Raw genomic sequence first — 18,700 nt, forward strand, 5'->3', positions numbered from 1 at the left:
GGCGACGGCGGCGGCGGCCAACGGCCCCGGCCCCGGCCCCAGCCCCGCCCCCGCCCCGCGCGCCCAGCGCGCGACGCCCGGATCGCCCGAGCCTGGCGCGAGCCCTCGCCTCCTCGCCGCGCCCGCCGCGCCTCCGCTTGCCCGCCCCCGCCGGCCGAGGCTGGGCTGCAGGAGGCGGCCGGGCGGCCCCGAGCCTAGCGAGGGCGACCAAAACAAAGGCAGCATCCGGGGCTGGGTGGATGCAAACAACCATGAAAGACTGGGTTCTCTTTCTCCCCGGCTCTGCTGCTGCCGCCGCTGCTGCTCCTCCTCCTCCTGCAGCCGCCAGGAGGGCTCCTCTGTGAGGGGAAGCAGGGGCGCAGCTGCTGGGCGTGAATCCGAAAGGTGAGAGCCAGGGAGCCAGAAGAGGGGGCGGGCAGGCCACGAAAATGTCCTCGGCCGTGGGGCCCCGCGGTCCTCGCCCACCCACGGTGCCTCCCCCCATGCAAGAGCTGCCCGACCTGAGCCACCTGACCGAGGAAGAGAGGAACATTATCATGGCAGTGATGGACCGGCAGAAGGAAGAGGAGGAAAAAGAAGAAGCCATGCTCAAGTAAGCCAGCCCCAGCCGCGCCATCCGTGCCTCCGTGCCTCCATCGGTCCATTCACCACTCACTCACCCAATCCTCTCGGCTGGGTGTGGGGGAGGGGCGGGCGAAGGTGCTGGGGGGGGTGGAGGCGCCCGCCTTGGGGGCCAGGGGCGCAGGGCTTGAGCGGGGAAGAGATTTAGGGGGACAGTAGGAAGGAGGGGATGCCACGGAGCGGGGAGCCCAGGAGCCAGGAGAGGATGGGCTGCAGAGGAAGATTGGGTGGACAGGGACCACCCTGAGGGTGGGGTATGCAGGAGCTGAGGAGAGCTGATGCCACCCAGGTGGAAGGGCCCTGGGCTGGGAACAGGTTAAGGGGCAGGGGATGAGTGGAAGAAAGGGGAGGTGGGATGAAGAGGTGCTGAGAACAGCTCCTCTTCTCTTCTTGGAGTTGTTTAGGAGGTTGGGGTTACCCCAGTGAAGGGTGCCAGTATTTATGTAAGAAAAAATGCTTATTTTAGTGTTCATTTTGGTACTCATTCATCTCCAGATCAAGGTTGGGTCTTTTTTTGGGCAGTTGCCATCTTTGGTAACCTGCCTACCCAGCTTCTCTTTAAGCTTTTAGTCACAGTCTTCTACACAGAATACCTGTGTGAAGACACATCCTCTTACCCATATACAATGCCATTGGCAATGCAAAGTTTTTAATAATGGGAGAAGCTGATGGGGACTCTGGCCCGAATAAACTAGAGGTTCCTCTTTACTGGTTTCCAAGAGACCTCTGGGGCCTGCTCAGTTCCTGGTGGAAGCAGTACAATAGGGGATCACATATTTGCACACATCCCCTCTTCTTTAAAGCCCATCAGCCCTTCAAGGGCTCTCTTTCTAGTGCCCCATTTTCCTGTGTCTGGGGAGGGGATGGGGCTCGTTGCTGGTGGTGCAGGGGTGTGTGACACAGCCTGGGCTGCTGCTTATCATATTCTCAGACAAGAGTGCTTACAAGGTGCTGGCATCCAGACTGGGTTTTCCTTGCTCCTTAGCATCACCCACAGAGTGGAGCCACAGGGGACTTCCACCCTGCCTTCCCCTGGGAGGTCTTCTCGTATTCAGGAAAGTTTTCAACATGGGGGTGAAGGAATTTGGAGACCCTGATTGCGACTAATTCCTTGGTGTCTCCCGTTTAGCCCAGAAGGTGTATCTGGGGGCAGAGGATCGGCAGAAAGAGCCAAAGGGAACCTGTTGCATCTGGAGTTAGCTAAGAGCAAAGTAGGGGCAGGGAGGGAACAGGGGTGACACACAGGCACAGAACACACCCACCAGGGCCTCCCCCGCCACCCTGAAGGATTGCCTCCTGAAGAGAAGATGCTGCCCCTGGAGCTTTCTTCTGCTTCCTCTCAGTGCAGCAGTGCCTGGAAGGAGAGGAAGGGAGGGAGGCAGCATTCACAGACTGATGGGTCCCCACCAGTGTAACTGCCTGGAAGGAGAGGAAGGGAGGGAGGCAGCATTCACAGACTGATGGGTCCCCACCAGTGTAACTGCCACCCAGATGGGAGAGGGGGATGTTGAGCAAGCGCTGTGGGCGCTGGGTCACAGCAAAAGAGTAGAAATCCGGTCATTCTTGCCCTTTGGTTGTAGACTCAGGAAGAGTCCATTAACTCGGAAGGCCAGCGCTGGCCTCATTCTATAAGGAGCAGCAGGTTTCTGGATTCCCTGCTCCTTCTCATCCAAAAAACAAATCCTTGAAGCCTGCCGGCTTGAGGGAGGCAGAACCCTTGTTAATCTGCTGCCTGTCCCTGGTGCAGCAGTCACATCCCTGGTGCTGCAGGCTTCCCCTCTTCTGAGACTGGAAGTAATGGATTGTGTCTGATGGTGCTGCTGTCTGTGTGTCTGGTTGTCAGTCCGTCTGTCCTCACTGGTTGCAGTCCCTGCCACCTGTCCTGGACACCTTTTACGTTGGTCAGGATTTACAGGTTGTTCCCGTTCCTTCTGGTGCTCACTGCAGACAGCAGGTGGATGGAGGCCTCCAGCAGCCAGTGGAACCCATGACTGCTCCTTGACAGGGTCCAACTAGGCAGGGAAGGCACAGTGCAAGTACTGGCCATCACGCCCCTCCATTGCTGTTTCAGGCTGGTGGAGAGCGAGAGATTTTCAGTGGGAGAGGGTGAGTTTTAGGACAGAATTCCAAATCGGCTAACTGCCTAAGGATAGCATGACAAGACTGTATGGGCTTCTATGGACAAATAAAAATGAAGAACACCGTCCAACTGCTCATGTCTAAAGCATCTTTCCCGCTGCTATTCCTGTGACTGCTTTGTACTAGCTTGCGGATACTGTTCCTTTATTGCAAGGATTCACAAAATATCGCAGGATGTGACGCTGTTATACAACAGCCCTCTATCATCCCAGACCTCTGCATTAACTTTATCAATCAGCCTCCTCTGTTAATGTCTTGGCCTTTTGTGCAGTGGCAGATTGGTGAGTGTTTTAGAATCCCAGTTTGCTGCTGTGTAAGCGTGTCATATTGTCTGCAATTAGTGGGACAGTGCTGTACTTTTTTCTAGAGGGCACTTTGTGTCTTAAAGACTGGTGATTGTAGAGGCTATTTAGATGACACGTATATGTGGGAACTTAACGACACAGTCATAAGTGGTGACCTTTTCTCAACTTTGCATAAAAATAGATTGGAAAACATGAAGCTTTTCACAGGGCTTTGAAGTATTTGTGAAATCAGAGATGAGTTTTTATGGTAATGCTTGGTCCATCATATCACATATCTGAGAAATTACTTTCACAACACGCCCCGCAGAGCTAAAGTTCTGGTCACAACAGTTAGAGTTAAAGTTCACTTTTGTCATCAATGTAGAACCATCACCTTGAGCTACCTACTGTGTGTGCTGTCTCTTCACAATGTGTACGGATGTGTAAGGCATTAATAGAAGATAGAAAACTGATGCGTGAATATGGGAAAGATAAACAAATATAGATTAATATATATTTGTGTAGTTTCATCAGCCTTGATTATAAATTACTACTTCAATTTGGCCTTGATAATATCTTTAAATATGTGTAAATGGAAAGAATAATCAAGCTAACTTATACCTCAAGATTTCAGAAAAATCTTACTCAAAATTATAAGTACTTCATCACAAAAATAATTCATTTTGTTGGCAAAGCACACTAATTTTAAATACCATTGCCATATGACTAGAAATAGTTGACCCCTGCAAATAATTCTTAATGACTGATTTAATAATCTGCAAATCAGAGGTCTTTTCTTAATCTTAGTAGGGTTTTTGGTGTGTGTGTGTGTGTGTGCACGTGCATGCGTGTGAGTGTGTGTGTTCTGGAGGCTTTTTGAAACCTAACTTCCTCAATGAATACTCTTTCAAGTAACTGTCACCAGACACCATGAGCCAATATATTACATGAGTTGAAAACTGCATTATCTGGGACGTAAATCAGAGAAGATCTCATTAGATCTAAAATCTTATTCCTTTTTTATAAAAGCTTCATAGAGAAAGGAGCCACAGAATAGTAAGAGAAGAGAAAAAATAGAGGCAGAGAGTTAAAGGGGTTTGAGGATGGGAATTGACAACCATATTGAAATATTTAATAAAACTACTAACGTTTATTGAGCATTTACCTCATGCTGGCCATTATTCTAAGTGGTTATTGAATCAAATGCCAAATAGTTGAACTATGCTCAAGTTTTAATACATGCATATTTGGATTCTCACAACAGCCTGTGCAGGGGGTAAGTCAGGTCATATAATCCTCAAATCTTCATCCTAAACTCAGAGAATTCCAGTAATACCCTAAGCTAACTCACATTACATGGCCCAATCAGGATTCAAGCCCAGACCTTTTATTCTAAGTCCAAATATTTTTCCACACAGTGCACTGTCCTTCTACCAAGAAAAAGCTTGCATTTCATCTACCTTTTCCTTAAATTAGTTTGTGCTCTTTCCTCAGTTTCAGAGAAGTGGTTTGGCAAAAGATTACGTTGACTTAGATCAGCTGCTGATTATAGGAAGGCCTGGACCTTCACTCACACTCTTAATAGAGTTTTCCTGTGGATTGAGGACAAGGGAATTGTCTCCAATTTGAAGAAAATAAAAAGCATCATTGTATAGTGGAAAGACCATTAACTTTGGATCCAAGCATTTTGGGGTTCTAGTTCTAATTCTGACACTTATTGTGTAAATATGGGCAAGACAATTAAATGGGGATTCTGTGAGGTTCTGTTTTACTTATAAATTCTGCAATTCTTGGTGTGAAATTGATTTATAAAAAGTGTTGGCTTTAGACTGCTCTCTCTTCTTTTTTAATTATTTTTTTATTATCATGTTCAATTAGCCAGCGTATTCTCCCTCTGTTCTTTGCGCTGACTTTTCACACATCCATAGTATCTACTTCCTTCATGAAAGGAGAAAGAAAGTTGAAGTAGAACTCTTATAACTTCAGCTTTTCTTTCTCCTTTTTCTCTTTCTAACCAATTTTGCTATTGTGGCCTCAACTGTATCCATAAGACTCAATATGAAAGACCATGATTAGCAAATGGGAAAAGAAGGAAAGGTAGATGGGGCAGTTGGGGAGGAGTGCAGATAGAGTCCCTATGGATGCAAGTATCATGTTTTCATTGGGGTTTGAAAAGATTTTCATATCTTACGCCTGAAAATATTATCTCATGTTGCTGAGGCAAGGATGGGTAAGAAGGAAAAGAAAGAAGGCAAATAGTTTTGAGGAAACACTGCTAAAACACGAGCTGGTGTCTACCATTTTTGAGATGTTGTGTTAAATAGAAAACGAGGAAAAACTCACCATTTTACTTGGACTCTAGTCTCTTTTACACGATTTATGGATAGGGTTACATTTAGAGGAGGTTAATCCTGAGCTCTATTGAAGTTTTCTTCTTTCAACAAAAACTTATCTTAGTAAATGCATGTGCCCAGGACTAATTCCCAAATGTTCCAGAGGAAATATAGAATAGGGAAGCCTTAAAAAATGAAAGACATGAGAAGCTATCAAGGAGAATGGAGGGAAAGAGACATAATTATTAGTTCACATTTTTGCTAACATGTCTTGACTTTCTTTTAACTTGTATGTATTCTTTCTTAACCAGAAGTGAGGGGGCACCACCGTTTAAATAAGGAGATAACCAAATTTGAAATAGAATATGGAAACCAGTGTGGGCTATATGTGCTACTGCTGACTTGAATAGAAACACAACATCTTGGGAGTGTTATTTGCTCAAATTGTTAAATGAGGAGAATGATTTATCTTAAACCTGTTCAGTAAGCTTCCTGGAAAGATATCAAATTGGAATTCCTGAAATATTATTCTCCCACACCTGGAACATACAGATGGGTGGGGCTGATGTATCATGGATTATAAAGTCCATTGTATTGCATTTCATATATCTTTATGGACAATTTTATGTTTTTAAACAATTTTTACATTTTATTCTGTGATAATGAGATGGATATTTCAGAGCTGGTCCTGCTAGTTGAAGTAAATTTCCTAGAGCACACGGCAACTAGAGTTATAGAACCCAGAACCTATGTACCTTGACTCCCAAGTTGCTAGTCCTCTTGTAAATCTTTTTAAAAGTACATCAAGCAAAAAAAAAATAATAATGATGATAATAAAAGTATGTGAAGCTGTGGTATTATGGTCTGTTTCTCAGTTCTCTTTGGTGGGGGGTGGCTAAAATTTATTGTGTGCCTTCCATGTGTCAGGCATGTGGCTGGATACTTTACATATTTCACTCTGCCCTGAGCTCACATCTTGATAAGAAGTTCATCCTGTCAGTATTCTATTTGTTTTCTAGTATTAGTGAAATTCCCAGCACTAGCTAGATACCTTCCTGACCCTTTGCTTACGACATTTGATTCTGGCATCCAGAGAATTAACCTAAAAGGGGGAAGAGAAGAATTTCTTATGGCTAATGGTCTTTTCGACCCTTTTCCAAGTCCACCTCTCTTCAGTCTCTAGATCTGGCCACAACTTCCTCGTTTATGCTGTGGGGCTTTTCTGATCTGTTGGGTCTTTTGCTCATGGTGTTAATACCTTAGCATTTTCCCACCATTCTCCTCCACTGTGAGGTTACCTCTTCTCCCCATTATTCTCAATTTTATTTGTTGCGTAGGCTATTTTGAACAAAGTGTCATACAATAGTCAGTTCAACAGTAAGATCATTTTTTCAGGCATTGGAATGGGGTCAGGCATTGGGCTATTGGGATAGAATAGAGAGTCCTTTGCTGAGAGCCTGATGTTGGTGTAGTTACTACCATTTTAAAACTACCATGGTCAGAAGAGGAGGTGAGCATCAAATAGCTGGATGGAGCAGTGGACTAAATGCTGGTCTTAACACTACCACTTTCTATAGGTGTAACCCATCCAAGTCGCAGTTTCTTTATGTGTCAAATGGAATTGATAATGCCTGCCCTGCTAACTTAGGAGGAAGTGGAGAATGGAAGCACCTTTAAACTTGAAATTGCTGTACCAAGGAAAGGTGCCATTATTATCTTTACTCTGGAGAACTGTAGAAGAATCTCAGGATTATCTTTTCCTATGGTTACTGCAGCTACTAGGGGTCCCATGGAGATGAGTTTGTAGAGAACAGTTCATTCATCGTATCATGTTAACAGTACAGTGTGGTGAGGGCTGCAGCTACCAGTTGGAGAATTTGGTAAAGGAGGCACAAGGTAAAATGAGCCCAGGGCTTGGTCTGAGGGGCTATTTACCTTCTTTACATTCTTCTTTCTTTCTTATTAAATATCTCATAAATGTCTTTAGCACAAAAAGCAATGTGGGCAAAATGATAATGTCTGAAATAGCTAAAAGGCAACCCTAATTCAAAAATGTGAAGAGAAATTAGTTTAGGGTAATTTCCTCATCTTTTACTAGAAAAAGACCTATGATTTTAGTGCCACTGGATTTTATAAATTATTCATTTTCAGAATTGGCTGAATAAGGGGCCGTATACTTGTCAAGTCTCTCTATCATGTCAGTTTATTGTTGGGTAATGTAATAGATTATACGTGTTTCAGATTTTTTTAAGATTCTCCACTGGATGCTTTGGGTTTTCTGTATGCATATTCTCACACTCTTTCATCAAGTTTGTATCCACTTACTTGGATCTAGGTCAGTTTTCTGTGAATGACAAGAGGGGAATATACTGTATTGACTTTAGATTTTCTACCTCTGTTGCTACCTTGTGAAAACTTCCTTTTTATGTGAATGTTTATTTAAAGAGAAAAATAGAGTTGTTTAAAAGGAAGGTGACTATATATGTTGGTTTGCCCAGGACAGTATCTATTTATGCCTGTCTCCTCTATGATTACAGAAAGTACCTCTTTTTCTAAATTTTGTGTTTCAATATGGACAATAAATTATAATGTCTTCTTCTTTGTAAGTTTTGCTTCCCCGACCCATTATTCATTTAAAATTTAAGAAAGTCAAGCAATTAACAGTCATAAAATATATCTTACCAATAAATAATACAAGCAAGTTACAGACATATTATTTTGAAAATCATTGGTAAATGGAAGAATTTTCGCTGAGAAGGAGGTGTTATCTTTTATGGAGTCTCAGTGGAATGCTACCTTTTATGGTAAAATAGAATTAAAATTTCAGAATATTTTTCAAATAACAGTGACTGTGAATTGCAACTGTATGCAGGACTCTCTTTATGAATGTTCTCCTTTGGGCCTTGCAAAGGAGCAGCCTGCAGTTTAGAGAAGACATTTAAATAGATTTTAGAATGCAACATTTTAATAATTCTTCTCAAGTTTAGATAGTAAAATAAGGTAATGTTATAGAAAGTAATTTCATACAAATTGAAAGTAATTAATGTGCTTAATTAGGTATTAGCTATTTTAAAGAATTATAATGAACCAAACAGTTATATTTATGTAATATAACAGGTAATACCTTGCTAGTGATTTACATAGTATTTAGTCTTTTTTGTGTGTGTTCCCTACCATTATACAGGTAATTATTGTTTGGAAGATGCCATTATATTTACATAGAGAAGATAAATGAATTGAAAACCAATGAAAGTATCCGCACTGTCATATGAATTTATCTTGAGCAGTTTACCTTCTTTTAGTGGACACATGCATGTTCACAAATGGAAGGGAGGATAGTAGAAGTTATTGATGGGGCTTTCTGGCTGTATTTCCTACACTTTGTGTAGTCTATTTGATTAGCTACCCACTTACATCCCTGTGCTGGAATATGATCAATATTTGAGCAGTATTCAAAGAGATTATTGATATTCTCAAGAATATCAGGTTATATTAAAGTTGTAAGTAATCAGCGCACAAGCATCATGTGCCACATTATCGTTCTTGATGTTTAAACGTAACTCTTAACAAATGCCATGAGAAGCTCTTTGAGTGGCTAGCTGCTTTGTTTTCAATTTATGGGGTTTTACATTTTAGAAAAATTGGGCAGATGGTATATGAAATATCTAGGGAATGTTTAAATAAATTTATCAGTTTTCTTTAAATACAGGATAATATATATATATACATATATATATGTATATATAACAGGTAATACCTTGCTAGTGATTTACATAGTATTTAGTCTTTTTTGTGTGATATATATATATATATATCCGCATTTAGAAGTTCTATCCAGGTCAGAAAGATTACATAGTGTATTAGTAGAAAGAGATGAAAACAAAAGTAACCAAATAGCTTTACCTTTTATATTTCATACAGCTTAGTAGATTTATCTTTCTTAGCTATCCTGTCTTCTAATATATTGGAGCTTAAGTCTTCTTTCCTAACCCTTTTCTTTCGGGAGAAAAACTTGATGTATTTTATGTCTTGGTATCTGAAATAAAGGGAAATTGAAATGAGCTGGCTTATTTATTTGGGATATTAAAATTTTGTTAAGAGTAAAAATTGTAAAGAGATTCTACTTTGATATTCTTCATGACCATCATGACAATTGTCATAAAAACGCAATTTGGAAAAAATAAAATATAGTAAAGTCTTCTTATGAATTAGGCTGGTTATTTCAATGTAAAGATGTCTACATGCCCTAGACAAATCTAACCACCTAATCTATAGCAACCTGGAGTAAAAACTTAATGCTGGTTTGAAAGGATACTATTGTCTGAGTTTTGTTCCAGACAGGCACTGAAAGGGATTGCATGGTATTTGGAGCTCCAAAGGCCTAAGCTGTAATAGTTGCTACTGAGTAAAACTGATTGATAATCTGTCAGGTGGCTCTCTATCTAGTCCTGGTCTTCCATAAAGGCAGCATAGTTTAAGGTTCTTGGAGGTCTACATGCAGAAAAAGAAAAAAAACAAATAATTATAATCCCAGGCCAAGCAGCAGATAATTTACCTGGTGAGGTAGTACAAATTTTAAAAAATACAATGTGTACTTTGGAAAAATGCTAAATAAGCCATACAAAATAGTTCAAAATGAGTGATGGTTATAATAGAAGCTGGAGGACTTTTTGAAGCTCTCTCTTGCCCTTCATTCTGTAACTCCATTTCCTTCTGATTTGTCTTCTCCTTTCCTATGTGTCCCTAATCAATCTCTTATTAATAATACAATTTTCCCTTCCCATGGGTCCTACTCCCAACCTTCTACTCCCATTTTATATGCAGTTTCTGGTCAGTCTCAAATACACTCATGGCTTCGATCATACTTATATTTTAATGATTTGCAAATATATCTTACTACCTTAGAATTTTCTACCAAATTCTGGATCCGTGTACCTAACCATCTGTTAAATATCTCTACCTGAATGTCCTTGGGAACTTCAAACCAATTGTGATCCAGCATAATGTCTTGACCTTCTGCCTAAACACAGTGCTTTTCTCATTATCCCTATCTTTCTGGATGGCATCTCCAGGGCAACTCTTTATTCAATCCATTGTCAAATCTTTCCAATTCAATCTTCTTAGAGTCCTTTGAATTTCTCCTTTATTTTTCAATGGCATTGCTGTTACTTTAATGTAGACTGTCATCACTACTCGCTGGGTTGCCTGCAATAACCTCTTAATTCATTTCCCTGCCACTGATCAGACCCCACCCCCCCAATCTCATCTTCACACTGTTGTCAGAGGAATCGTTTTAACATTCATTTAATCATGTCCCTTCGATAAAACCCCTGTGCTTTCAGTGTAGAGATTAAATTTCATAATCTGTACTGTGCCTACTGTCTCCTTTCACTGGTCCAGGCACACCTTCCTGCCATAGCCTTACTGAACAGGATCTCAGAGTATCACTACTGCTTCACAACTTGATGACTCCACTTGTGTTTTTCTGTTAGGAATTTCCTTCTCAATCTACCTAATTTTTACACAGCCTTTCAAATGAGTTCAAGTGACATCTCATCTGGTACATCTTCCCAGACTTACCAGATTAATTTTTGTATTTTTTCTCTGTGCCCATCTTTTTTATAACTTTTTTCACTCTACAGTCCCAGCTCAGTACAGCATATGTTCCCAAGAGCAGGATCATTCTTATTTGCCAGTGCCTGGCATGTACTAGGTGCCTAAATTTTTTAAACTGTGTGTATGAATGAATGAATAAATCCAGAGGACGTGGAGTGGAAGAGTCACCTAAGGCTGCTGGATGGATTAATAGGGTATGAGTAGGTGGATGGAGTGGGAAGGTTTTGCTAACCATGGGAATTCTATCAGCAAATTCTGAAAGCAAAAATGAGCTGAGTGTTTTTGGCTATTGAGAGAACCACAGTTGGCCAGAACTTATAAGAAGAATATACTGGAATTTGGATATTACAGGGTGAAATTGAAGTATAGTTTTCAGATGATCTGTTGTACTCTTAATTTATCATTAATGGCTTTTTGAAGGACAGCATTTTTAAAGTGTTTGAATGTCAGTGTGGGAGGATGTAAATAATATATTTTAAAAAGTAATTCTCTAGACAGACATGCTTAATGGAAACATTTCCTTTGATTTAAAACATCACTAACTTCAGTAACAGTTTAAACCATAATATATGTTCTCTGATTTGGTATTTAGAATGAGATCATAAGCCAAGTGTTGTACTGGATTATCTTTTTAATTAAAAAATGCCCCTTGTTTAAGTCATCTTCTAGACTTAAACTCCTTGGTATTAAACTCAGGTATCTTCTTCTAATCATATTGGCATTTCCATTGCTTAACACTGTGGCTGATACATGGTGGGACCTCAGTAAGTGCTTGTTGAACTGAATTGCTCAGTCTGTGTGCCCAGGGCAGAAAAGCACTGGTCTTTGACATAATATAACTGGATTAAGTTGAGATATGGATGAGAGCATAGAGCCCATCCTGTCCAGGGCTGGCAAATACTCAGAGCACAGATGACTTCCTGAACCTAGAAAAGCATCACTGATAAATGTTGGATGCCTCAGAACCTTTCTGAGTGGAGTACTCCAGACCATCAACTGATGAGAGTTGGCAATCAAGATGAAACATTTTAGCCACGGAAGATATATTCCAACTCCACTTTTAAGAAGAGAAAACTAAAGCCCAGAGAGTCTTTCAGGTTTTCATTATTAATTAGTGAGAGAGTTAGGTATAAGACTTTGGGTCTTGTATCTTCTGGTCCAGTGTGTTTTCTACTGTCATACTCTCTCCACATAATTTTAACTACCATCAAATCCAAAAAATTGTTTTTTTTTTCAATTTTGCTTTGATTTGCTTGCTCAGTAAGAGTATACGCTGTTATAGGAAACTTTAAGGGAACTTTAAAAAAGGAGAGAGAGAGAAAATTTAAAAAAGAAAGAAGAATAGAAAGAAAGAAAACTCCAAGGGAACTCTTAATTACTTTGTTGATTTTGAATTTTGTCATATTGAGTATTATTCAAAGTAAGTGGATCAATGCCAGGGACCAAGAAATATTTTATTTAAAGATTTCCTTTGCTATGGTATTTGTTGGATTTATATTTAAGCTATCAGTACTTCTTGTGATCATTTTATTTTTAATTTTTAATACTTCTCTGAAAGTTACAATGTTTTCAATATGCAGTAATTTATTTATGAGTCCAAATAGCTTTTCCTACTATGCTTTTGAATTATGTACATATTAAAATCATATTTTGTTTTTTTCACTTAGAAAAGCCGGTAGGTTTTTGCTCACTGTGAAAAGAGTTTTTCTTGGTTCCCCCTCATTTGGAGGTTTGTCTTCATCTAGACTGTTGGTCAGTGACACAAAGAAAGAATTAGAGGAATAGGAAGGAATTGGCAACTCATATATGCATCCATAAACACTCCCAGCTCATCCATGCACCCGTACATATAAACTCTCATACCCACAAACTTGAAAACTTAAGAAAAACATTCTTTCTATAAAGTCTTTTTAAAGAAGTTCATTTTATCTCATTACATAATTTGTATGATCTGGACATGCCTCGTATTACTTTTTGTACCTACAGGCCTTCTGTAAGTTTTGCCCCCTTGGGCATTTTGGAAGAAGCAGCTCTGTATCAATATGATCCCACCCTGGCCATGACTGATTGAACTAAAGATGGACACTTGATCCAAGTCCAGATGATTCACTGACCAAGAACTAATGAGATTCTCTTTCAAATTGAAAATAAGAAAAAAATCAGAAGTTCAAGAAAAGGAATAATACCCATTCATTTTTTTTCTTAGAACAAAAATGGATTGAGCAATTATGATAGGCCAGGCATTGTACTAGAATTAATAGAACTATCTATCCCCTACCCTTTGTAGGAGAAGGTACATTTTATTTAAGTAAAATTTTAAAATAAATGTAAAATTAAAATCTATGATAAATGTAACCCAGGACAATATATGATATTATGATAAGATGATATAAAATAAACCAGGAATTTTGGTTAATATCAGGCTGGCCAGGAATGGCTCTCCATGGAAATGACAGTGAGGACTGAGCTAAGATCTGAGGCTGAGTGGGAGTTAATTACGCAAAGAGGGAGTAAAGTACCTAGCAGGCAGGAAGAACAGAGGGTCTCAGGTGGAAGGCAGGATGGTAAACCTGAAGAAGTAGAAGAAAGCCAGTGTCGTGGAAGAGGAGAAAGTCAAGAGAAAGCCAAGAGGGGTGTGGTTTGAAAGGATCTTGGAAAGATAGGTGGAAGCTTCACACTTTAGGGTCTTCCAGATCATGGTACTTTTATCTTTATCCAAAGAACCCAAATATTTTGAAGAGAGATATAATACAATCCTATTAGTATTTAAAAAATATTCTGGCTACGTTATCAAGAACTGATTGGTTGAAGGCCCAGGACACATCTGTGTATATACACAAGTTGGGAGGCTATTGCAGAAGTCATGGTGAGAGATGTTAGAAGCAAGGACTTTGACGGTGATGGAAAAGTGTTAAGATTTGAGAGAGATTGGGAAGCAAAAGTCATAATTATTTTCTTTTAATGGATTGAATATGAGTTGACTTCTGACTTGTGCCACCAGGTTTTGGGAGCATCTGGAGGGATGGAAGGGAGATCCTAAGTTTAGTCTTGATCATTTGGCTTTTGCAAGCTATAGGTCAGGAACTCAGAAGAGAGGATGGTTAGAAATATAAATTTATCAGTCATCTAGCCATGAAGCTACAGATGGAAATGAGTGATTAGATTCAGAAAAGGAGAAAGCCTAAGAATGAGTTTTAAGGAAACCTCACTTTTAAAAGTTGAAAGGGGTCAATGACGTAGGAAAGACACTAAAATGAAGAAAGATAGGATAAAACCCAGGAGGCTCGTGATACGGCAAATAAAAGGGAAGCGAGTATTTCAAGGAGGAAAAGGCACTCTCACTAGGATGACCAAAATAAAGACTGCAACATCAAATGTTGGTGAAGGTAATAAGAAACTAGAATTCTTATGCATCGCTGTGGGAGCATAGTATAGTACAACCACTTTAGAAAATTGGTAATTTTTTAAAAATTACCAAACATGCATCTGCATTATGACCCAGCAGTTCCACTCATAGGTATTTATAGAAGAAAAGTGAAAACATGTATTCACAAAAACTCTTATAAGGGAATGTTTATAGCAGCCTTCTTCATAATAGCCCTAAACTGAAAATAGCTCAGATGTTCTTCAGCTGAAGAATGAATTTTAGAACTGTGGTATATTCATCCAGTGAAATATTGCCCAGCAATAAACAAGAGTAAATTGCTTTCAGCCTCTTGGAATGTAAGTTTTGAGGCTTGGATTAGTGTTTTTTTTTTATTTTATGTTAATCACCATACATTACATCATTAGTTTTTGATGTAGTGTTCCATGATTCATTGTTTGCATATAACACCCAGTGCTCCATTCAGTACGTGCCCTCTTTAATACCCATCACCAGGCTAACCCATCCCCCCACCCCCTCCCTTCTAGAACCCTCAGTTTGTTTCTCAGAGTCCATAGTCTCTCATGGTTTGTCTCCCCCTCTGATTTCCCCCCCCTTCATTTTTCTCTTCATACTATCTCTTCTTCTTTTTTTTTTTTAACATATAATGTATTATTTGTTTCAGAGGTACAGGTCTGTGATTCATCAGTCTTATACAATTCACAGCACTCACCATAGCACATACCCTCCCCAATGTCTATCACCCAGCCACCCCATCCCTCCCACCCCCCCACCACTCCAGCAACCCTCACTTTGTTTCCTGAGATTAAGAATCCCTCATATCAGTGAGATCATATGATACGTGTCTTTCTCTGATTGACTTATTTTGCTTAGTGTAATACCCTCTAGTTCTATCCACATCATTGCAAATAGCAAGATTTCATTCCTTTTGATGGCTGCATAATATTCCATTATATATAGACACCACATCTTCTTTATCCATTCATCTGTTGATGGACATCTTGGCTCTTTCCATAATTTGGCTGTTGTGGACATTGCTGCTGTAAACATTGGGGTGCACGTACCCCTTCAGATCACTACATTTGTATCTTTGTCCTAACTAGCGCCAGAGGAAATAGAGACTGAGAGCTCCTAATATTAGAAGAATTGTCCTGGTATTTGGCCAACCAGTTCCATAGTGTTCTTCTTCTGGAATGGAGTAGTTAGAATAGAAAGGAAGACCTCTTTTGCCTAGAGACCAGCATCAAAGGGCAATCCCCTGCCTAGGTGGGTGTCTGAAAATGGGGATCATTAACAAAGACTGACTGAAATCTGCTTTATTAGAGATGATTACCGACATCATAACCTTGATTGCCCAGAGAGGCCATAAAGGACCTTGGAGGACCAGGGACATCCATTGAAAGTGGGGGTTCTGCCTCATGTTCCTCTTTTAGATATACCACTTTAGGGTTTCTAAAACATCCTTGAAGGGTTAGGACTGACTTTTGGGGCCAAGAAAACCAGCCTTGTTACTGAAATAATAAATATCTCCCCCCACTGTCTGAATAGAGTGTTTTTGAGTATTTATGGGTGTTAAGCATTGTGCTAGATGTGTTTTTTTTCTATTTTTTTATTATGTTAATCACCATACATCATTAGTATTTTTTATAATTTTTTATTGTTATGTTAATCACCATACATTACATCATTAGTTTTTGATGTAGTGTTCCATGATTCATTGTTTGCATATAACACCCAGTGCTCCATGAAGAACATGCCCTCTTTAATACCCATCATCAGGCTAAGCCATCCTCCCACGCCCCTCCCCTCTAGAACCCTCAGTTTGTTTTTCAGAGTCCATAGTCTTTCATGGTTTGTCTCCCCCTCCAATTCCCCCCCTTCTTTCTTCCCCTCCTGCTATCTTCTTCTTGTGCTAGGTGTTTTATCTGCTTTTTCTCCAAGTCCCCCCACCAGTCAGGCAGAGTGGGTATTATCGTCCCCATTCTCAAGTGAGAAACTGAGGCACAGTGAGATGGTAGAACATGGCTAATGCCAAGGTATGAGTAGGTGGTAGAGCCAGAATTTAAACCCAAGTTTGTTTCGGCATTTTCTGTGGATCTTTGACCTTTTTGCTTCTTCTTACCTAAAGGATTATGCCCTTTCTTTTTGCTTTTATTTCATCCTTGAGGACCCAGGTAGGTTATGTGTGTATGCATGTGTTTATATACACAAAAAGTCTATACGCGATGCTTTGTTTCTTGGGGCCTGATAACTGTGCAAATGAAAAGAAAAGAAAAATGTTAAATCCACATTTAAAAAAATAGTAAGTTGCTGATACATGAACAACAAAGATAAATCTCAAGAACGTCATGCTGAATAAAAAAAAACAGACACAAATCATGCAGACTATATGATTCTATTTACATGAAGCTCTAGAATGGGCAAAGTTAATCTATGGTGTTAGAAATCAGATTGGTGTTCTTTTATATGGTAGCAGGGCTGAGGGATTGACAGGAAAGGGAAAGGAACAATTTTCTGGAGGGATAGAAATGTTCCGTATTTTGTAGGGATGTGTATTACGCATGTGTATGCATTAGTTGAAATTGATCAAGCTGTACACTTAAGATCTATACCTATCATAGTATGTAAATTATATCTGAATTAATAAAAAGGAAATTCTGAGACATCAAATACAATGAAGACTGATAAATAACTATTGGATTCAGTTGTTGGATTCAACAAGGAGATCACTGGTGACTTCAGAAAAAGTGGTAGGGCCAGAACTAGAATGGAGTGGTCACAGTGAGAGAGACGTGAATCAATCCATACACTTAATACAGGCAGATCTTTTGGAATATTTGGGAAGGGAGAAATGAGGGGATACCTGGAGGGAAATGGGAGTAGCTCCAATGTGGGTCTCTTTTAAATGGAATTTAAATAGAATGAATTTAAGAATGTTTAACAGTTGATGGAAAGAATATAGTGAACAAGATGGTTTGAATAAAAGAGAAAGGTATAAGTTTGTAACTAGAAAGATAAGGGACTTAATATCTGGTGGTTTCTATTTTTCCTGTGAAGTGGGAGTTGAGTCATCTTCTGAGAGTGATGGGAGCTGGAGATTTGAGGATGAGGAAGAAAGTCTGAAATAGTTGGGGTGGAAAGCAGGAATGTAGATTTACCAGAAAAACAGATGATTACTGGTCTACAGAGGGAGCCATGTTGGGCCCTGTGCAAGATGGGTCAGCAGAGAGTGAGATATTGACAAAGGCATGCAGGTAAGAGAGGCCTTTTGGCCCATGAGGCATCAAGGATCTTTGATCCTGACCTCCCAGACTGAGTCACTCTGAAGCTGGCTGAACACTTTGCTGTGTAATCTTTTTTTGTTGCTTTTCGTTTTTGTTTTTGGGGTTTTTGTTTGCTTGTTTGTTTTTTGATTGCTGTGTAACCTCGATCTGAGCTAGTTTGAGTGGGTTTCTGTTTCTTCCAACCAAAAGAGAGCCCTGATCAGGATTTTGTCATTGTTCTTTTTTTTCTACAAATTACAAAGATATTCTCAAGTCTGTATTTGGGTTTTCATGTTCAGAGAGAGAGAAAATTTTTAATTTTTCATTTCAATAACAAATACGTATGCGTGTGTGCATGGGTGTGTACAGATAAAAACACATATGAAATCTCCATAAAGGAGCACACTGTTATCAAGGTAAATTATCCTTTCTCTTTTCCATATACATCTTTCCAGTTCATGTTTCTGCCCTTTCTCCCAAGATGCCCCAGTTTATTTTAACTTGAAAGCATTTAGGGATACAGAATACAAAATGACGTGATTTGCTTCATATCCTTTACCATGAGGAACAGTCTAGGAAACACAATGTGGTAGGAAAAGACCTGACCACTCTAGTTTGACTTGTTTCCCATCCCTGTGTTTGGAGAGTAATTTAGATTTCTTGTAGGTTAAGTTCCCCAGAAGCAGACACTGAGATGGAGATTATTGTGCAAGAAGTTTATTAAGGAGTGCCTTCAGGATTAACATCTGTATGGGAAGGGAAGCAGAGAGGCTGGGAGAAGTTGCGCTGCAGTGGGAAGGCTTCAGTTAGCCCTTTGGGAACTGTGAAACTGGTTATAATATTCCAGTCACTGGATTCAGGCTGCCAAGGCAATGGGACCTGGCCTTGGGAGAGGTGGCTCTCTTCAGATATGAAGGGAGGGTTGATAGCTAAAACATCCCCAACATGTAGAGGAATGAGTCTCCCCATCTTCAAAGGGGCATCTGAACAGCTTGGCAAGGCATCCGCTTAATAATTTTAGCTGAAATTCAAAATAAGAATTTTGAGAAAGTTAAATAT

General features: G+C 39.9%; 1 protein-coding gene across 31 annotated transcripts in view; it reads left to right on the forward strand.

Moving 5' to 3' along the window:
• Window positions 1-157: 157 nt before the first annotated feature.
• Window positions 158-18,700, forward strand: part of RIMS1 (regulating synaptic membrane exocytosis 1) — a 487,750-nt gene continuing 469,207 nt past the window's right edge. For all 31 annotated transcript variants that reach the window (XM_073905183.1, XM_073905188.1, XM_073905189.1 and 28 more), the window contains exon 1: window positions 158-592. In XM_073905183.1, the coding sequence (XP_073761284.1) occupies window positions 429-592 (164 nt within the window). In that variant the 5' untranslated portion in view covers window positions 158-428. The remainder of the gene's footprint in view (window positions 593-18,700) is intronic.

The sequence above is a fragment of the Callorhinus ursinus genome, unplaced genomic scaffold (genome assembly GCF_003265705.2).
Source record: "Callorhinus ursinus isolate GAN/ISIS: 27379988/994484 unplaced genomic scaffold, GSC_fseal_2.0 scaffold22, whole genome shotgun sequence".
Taxonomy (NCBI): domain Eukaryota; kingdom Metazoa; phylum Chordata; class Mammalia; order Carnivora; family Otariidae; genus Callorhinus; species Callorhinus ursinus.